Raw genomic sequence first — 6,406 nt, forward strand, 5'->3', positions numbered from 1 at the left:
TTTGTCTGTCTCTTTGTACTTTTCTCACTCAGTTTGTTTTTACTTCTCTAGCTGTTAGTTTTTTTAGTTCTGTTTCTCTCACACCCTCTCTATCTGTTCTTTTCTTACTTATGTTTCTCTATTAGTTTGTTAATCTAGCTATCTAATTTGTGTCTAGCTCTTAGTTTATTGTTATTTCTGTCTATTAAATTGCAGCACGGGCAGTTGAGTTAAGTGGGTTAGAGTAGTGGTGACTATGAGCCTGGACTCTTGGGTTCTATCCCCAGTTCTGGAAAGAGATTGGGGTCTAGTAGGTAAGAGAAGCAGGGACAGAGAGCCAGGCCTCCTGAGTTTTATGTGTGGCTCTGGGTGGAAATTCAGTCCAAGGTGGAGAGGAGAGGAACCAGAACTGGGGGTTCTATTTCTGTCTATCATAAGGACTCTGGGACAGGCACCCCTCATAACTTGAAACTGAGTGGTTAGGGCTTTAACCATACACCAGGTGAGTGTTATGCTTTATTTTTATCACTGTGTCATATGTTCAGATCTTCAGGTGAGTGACCCAAGTACCACGCTGGAGAATCATTCTCACTAGCGTTCGTTAGCCAGTGACTCTCCATTGTCACTTGCAGCAGTCATTGCTGATGGCAATGGAGATTCACTGCGACAGAGGATGAGATGCAGTCATTAGAGGAGGGGACTGGGAATCATGACACCTCACTTGTGTTCCCAGCTCTGTGAAGGAGTTGAGTCCAGTGGGTAGAGCCAGAACTTCTGGCCTGTATTTCCAGCTCCGAGAGGAGTGTTGCATTTACAGAGTTAGTGCAGGGAGCGAACTGGGGGGACTCCTGGGTTCTCTTCCAAGCTCTGGGAGAGGGTTCTGTTGAGTGGTTAGAGAAGCCGGAGGGGAGCCGGTACGTCTGTCTCTCACAGCAAATTTGAAAATCTCGCTAGACCGGGGGATGGGGCATCAGAGCTCCTAGGCTGTATTCCTAACTCGAGTTTACAGTGTAATTATGACTGGGTTGGGTCACCTCCATGTGAGATGCTGCTCCAGTTTAGAGCAGTATAAAGTGGGAGTAATTCCATGGCATGCAGTGAAATTACCCCACATTTGCAGCAGTGCCCCTAACAGCAGAATCTGGCCAGGCAGATCCCCAATTCCCCTTGGTAAACTGAGGATAGTAACATTTATACATCGTTATCCAGAGTTCGCCCACCTCTGGGTGACAGAGGTATACAAATACCTCAAAAGCAGTTGTTCCTATTTTTCCTCTCCATCACCCTAGTGTAAATTAGGAGTAACTGCAATGGAGTCAGTTGGGGTGTTTTCCCCATCCTCATTCCCATATTACACCAATCTTCACAAGCTAAGGGTCTGACTCAAGGAAATTAAGGTGGTTTTCACAAAAAGAGAGTTATTTTTACTGATCTAATGCTGTCCCTTGCTCTCTTCCCTCCCTCCGCAGACATCAAACAATGTCCTGAGAAAGAAAATGTCCAACCGAACTACCGTGACCGAGTTCCTTCTCCTGGGGTTCTCTGAAGTTCGGAAGCTGCAGATTTTGCACTTTGTGGTGTTTCTAGTGATTTACCTGGCAGCCCTGGTGGGGAATCTTCTTATCTTCATGGCCATAACCTTCGACAACCACCTTCACACCCCCATGTACTTCTTCCTGATGAATCTGTCTGTCCTAGACCTTGGCTCCATCTCTGTGAATGTCCCCAAATCTATGGCCAACTCCTTCATGAACACCAAGTCCATTTCCTATTCTGGATGTGTTGCCCAAGTCTTTTTCCTTCTCTTCTTGTTGGGAGCAGATTTTTCCCTTCTCACCATCATGGCGTATGACCGATATGTCGCCATCTGCCAACCACTGCACTATGAGACAATAATGAACAGCAGAGCTTGTGTCCAAATGGCAGCTGGTGCCTGGATCAGTGGGATTCTGTACTCTGTGCTACACACCGGGAACACGTTTGCATTGACCTTCTGTGGAGGCAACATGGTGGATCAGTTCTTCTGTGAAATCCCCCAGCTACTGAAGCTCACCTGCTCTGATTCATATCTGACTGAACTTAGGATTATTGCTTTTAGTATATGTTTGTTCTTAGGCTGCTTTATTTTTATCACTGTGTCATATGTTCAGATCTTCAAATCAGTGTTGAGAATCCCCTCTGAGCAAGGCCGGCATAAAGCCTTCTCCACCTGCCTCCCTCACCTCTCTGTGGTCTCCTTGTTTGTTTTCATTTCTAGCTTTGCCTACCTGAAACCCACCTCCAGCTCCCCATCTGCTCTGGATCTTGTGATGGCTGTTCTCTATTCTGTATTGCCACCAATCATGAATCCAATTATCTACAGCATGAGGAACAAGGAGATAAAAGCTGCCCTGAGGAGACTGACTGGATGTAGGTAATTCACCAAGAATTCATTTTCTGTCTTTATCTAATAAAAGTTTGCTTATGTAGTATTTGTTCATTTATGTAGCTTATTTCCATGACCAAACAGCTTGCACACAACCGGGTCTGATTCTGATCTCAGTTGCATCAATGCAAATCCAGATTAATTCCGCTGATGTCACTGCTGCTGGGGAGATTTACACCAGTAGAAAACCTGGCCCAGTTGTTGAATTAAATGGGTGTAAATTGTGTGCGTAAAAGGAATCAGACTGTCATTGCGTGTCAAAACAGTACCTGTTACACTGGTTGGTCACTTGCACCCATTCCATAACGAGTGAAAACAGTGATGGGAGTTGTTTGTGTGTATAAATCAGGAATGGCTTCGTTGGAATCAGAGGAGTCAGACTGGTGTAAGACTGGGGTAGGTGAGAGAAGACATTTGGGGTAGATCCTCAACACATCAGTGTAGTTCCATTGACTTTGACTTTGGTGGCCCTAAAGCAATTTGCAGCATCTGTGGATCTGAGCTACTGCTTCCAATGGAGCTGTATAGCCATTGCCACCAGCTGGGGACTGAACCCATTGTCTTATAAAACACCATATGTGGCCTAACCACTAGAAGGGGACTAGAAGCCAGACTGCGTTAGCCTCGCTCACCTTGACATTTGGGTGTGTGAGAGATGGAAAGACTGGCTAGAAATTATGAGGAGGTTTCTAACCACCAGTAGGACGAACTTCTGGAGCAGCCTCCCAATAGCAGTTGTTGAGGGCAAATGACAGAATTAGTTTTAAGAGCGACCTGGACGCATGTCTAAGTGGGATTGTATGACTGGGCTGCTTGTGATGCTGGGGGGCAGGGCTCAGCAACCCTGTGGGTCACTTGCAACGTATGTCTTAAGTCCCTTAAAGCTTGTGATTAGAGATTGCCTCTGGCCACTGGCAGTGATTAGGAAGGGATTCCTCCTCCTACAGTGTATTCTGGGAATTTTTTTTTTTTTAATCACTGAAGCATTTGGGGCAGCCCTAGCTGGAAATGGGACACTGGTTGGGCTGTGCCAGGGCTCTGAGGTGGCACTGAGACATTATCTTTTTCTCTTGGTTGCTTGGCTGCCTGGTTCTTACTCACATGCTCAGGGTCTAACTGATCACCGTGTGGGGGTCAGGAAGGAATTTCCCTCGTATTTTTAGCAGGGACCTTGAGGGGTGGGGGTCTCTTTCCTCTGCAGCGTGTGGTGCTTGTCACTTGCTGGGATTTACTGGGTGTATTTCAATCATTTATCTGCCATTGTGGGTGCTTTGGGCACTGGTGCCCCTCAATCTGTTCTCTTGTCTACCAGTAGTACAGAACCATTTAGTCTCCTGAGGGCTGTGACACTTTGGTCTAATTTCAGTTGTTGGGTTTGGTCTGTGGGTGCCAGGTGGTGTTGGCATAAAGCAGATCAGACTAGATGATCTGTTGTCCCTTCTGGCCTTGAACTCTGTGACTTTATGGATGTACAGGGATAGGGGAGAGGAGAAGGGGCCATACAGAGAATAAACTCCAGTAGAGTCCTTGGCATTGCATTGGTCCAACTGTCTGTGATACCTTGTCCTCCTGGCTGAAGGAGGTGACTCCAGCTCAGATGGAGCCCTTGACCCCTGCAGCTGTGCAGTGTCACATCCATGGGAAGTGCGTGTTATGAGGCCCCTCTGTGCCACACCTAGAGGATAGGAGGCTGTTCCAGTGGCTGTCAGACAGCCTGGCTGTTCAGCTCAAGCGGTAGAAGCTCGTACTTTGGGCCCTTGATGTCTCTGGTTGAGTCCCCTGGGTGCCAGTCTTGATTAAATGGTGACCCTCACAGACAGGCAAGTGGCCTGAGAACTTCAAGGGACCTTATTCCTGCACTAATGAGAGGCTGATGTTGCCTACCAAGCAACAGCAGTGGGAGTGAGACCTAAGAGTGGAGGGACACCTTAGTGAGAGAAGGGGCAGGTTTATTCCTGGATCATCTCAGAGATGCCCATTCCTAGTCCCTCTGCATCCTGGAGACCGAAAATGCACGATCTTTATCTGGCCTAAATCCATGCTGCAAGATGGAGTTTTGGAGTCACATGGGCAAGTCATGTGTCCATGCATGACTCAGAACTTTACCAGCCGATGCCACATTGCCAGGAAAGCTCAGATGTGGATTGGAATCTCTCAGAGGTCATTGTTAATTGAAGTGTTTCTTGATAGGGCTCTTACTGAGAATAGTCTTTTCTCAAGAAAGTGACCAACTGCTTCACTGAGGCTACTTAAAATCAAAGAAGTACATAGCCACACTCATAACTTCAAATACAAAAATGATACATGCATGTAATTAGGATGAATATATCCAGTAGATCACAACCTTTGCAGAGATATGTTACCTGGCACATCTAGCGTAAGACATATTCCAGTCATGTCATATTTACACTCATAAGCATATTTCTATAAAGCATTATGGGGTGCAACATCACACCAGATATTCTGGTACTTCTGGGAAAGCTGTGGCCCTGCCCCTGCCTACGTGGCCCCTCCCGCCAGTGTGATCTTGCATGTGCCCCTCATTTATGAAACTGGACAAAACCACGTCTGGTTTTCTCTCAGTACCAGACAGGGACAAGCCACACGAAAAGGGGATTATCCAGCTTATAAACAAATGAATTGTCAGCTCCCTCGATCCACCATGCTCACCCCTCCCGAACAGCTTCTGTGCTGCTTCTTAGATACCTCCTCTACCAGGAATATGTTCCAACAAACCAGATCTCCTGCATTCTGTCCCAGAGGCACTGGTGGTGGGTATATTGTCCAACAGTGAACATTGTGGCTCCCTTCTGGAGTATGGCCTAATGGAGTTAAAGGAGTCCTTGAGAACTTGTGTTTAACTCCTCAGGACTCTTAGAAAATCGCCTCTCTGATCTTTGACCAACCTCCTGTCCTCTTCCTAGATGTGACACCTCCAGGTTATGTGTCAGACACACTGCCTTGGAGAAGTGTATTTGCTTTATAGGTGAAAAGAAGGATTTAGTTCTCAAGGGCTCTCAGTAAAGGACCAAATTAACAAGAGACTGAAAACAGGCTTTAGTCTAGAATTTTAAAGGTCCCTAGAGGACTCTGGACTCTAGGTCCCATCAATGGAAATTTTTGGAGTATATTCATAGCATTTAAGGCCAGAAGGGACCACTAGCTCACCCAATCTAAGTCTTCTGACCTCCTATAGATCACAAGCAAGTTACCCCCGTCTTGAGCCCAATAACTAATTTTTCATGAATGCATGTTCCAGAAGAACATTCACTCTTGATCTGAAGACATCAAATGATGGAGAATCCAGCACGGGCCTTGGTAAAAGCTGCCAAGGTGAATTGGACGTCCAGTCCCATTGAAGGGAATTTTCAAAGCTACTTGGGGAATATGATAGATTTGAAGTTCTAATCCTTATTGTATTAGTGTCCCATCATATGGTTTAGTATATGGCACAAGGGATGTTGCTGCTCTTTGATCATATCCTCAATGGCAGTTGCCGTACTGGGAAGAGAAAAGAAGTCTGAGTGGGGACCTGATAACAGTCTTCAAATGTGTTATGGGCTGTTATAAAGAGGATGGTGATCAATTGTCCTCCATGTCCACTGAAGATAGGACGAGAAGTAATGGGCTAAATTTGCAGCAAGGGAGATTTAGGTTAGAGATTAGGAAAAGTTTTCTAACTCTAAGGACAGTTAAACTCTGGAATATGCTGCCAAGGGAGGGTTTGGAATCATAGAATCATAGAATCAAAAGGTTGGAAGGGACCTCATGAGGTCATCTAGTCCAACCCCCTGCTAAAGGCAGGACCATTTTCCCTAAATAATCCCAGCCAGGGTGCGGTCTAGCTGTACTTTAAATAGCTCTAAAGATGGAGATTCTGCCACTTCCCTAGATAACCCATTCCAATACTTCACCACTCTCCTAGTCAGAAAGTTTTTTCTAATATCCAGCCTCGACTTCCGCAACTGCAACTTCAAACCATTGCTCCTTGTTCTGTCCTCC

The 6,406-nt window shown here is 46.0% G+C and overlaps 1 protein-coding gene across 1 annotated transcript; it reads left to right on the plus strand.

Annotated features, from left to right (window-relative positions):
* The first annotated feature begins 680 nt into the window (after nt 1–680).
* On the plus strand, nt 681–2,627 carry LOC116836600 (olfactory receptor 14A16-like). The gene has a single exon (XM_032800290.2). It carries the CDS (start codon nt 1,476–1,478, stop codon nt 2,394–2,396), a length of 921 nt encoding a protein of 306 aa, XP_032656181.1. The 5' UTR covers nt 681–1,475; the 3' UTR covers nt 2,397–2,627.
* Nucleotides 2,628–6,406: the final 3,779 nt, after the last annotated feature.

The sequence above is a fragment of the Chelonoidis abingdonii genome, chromosome 25 (assembly GCF_003597395.2).
Source record: "Chelonoidis abingdonii isolate Lonesome George chromosome 25, CheloAbing_2.0, whole genome shotgun sequence".
Lineage (NCBI taxonomy): Eukaryota > Metazoa > Chordata > Testudines > Testudinidae > Chelonoidis > Chelonoidis abingdonii.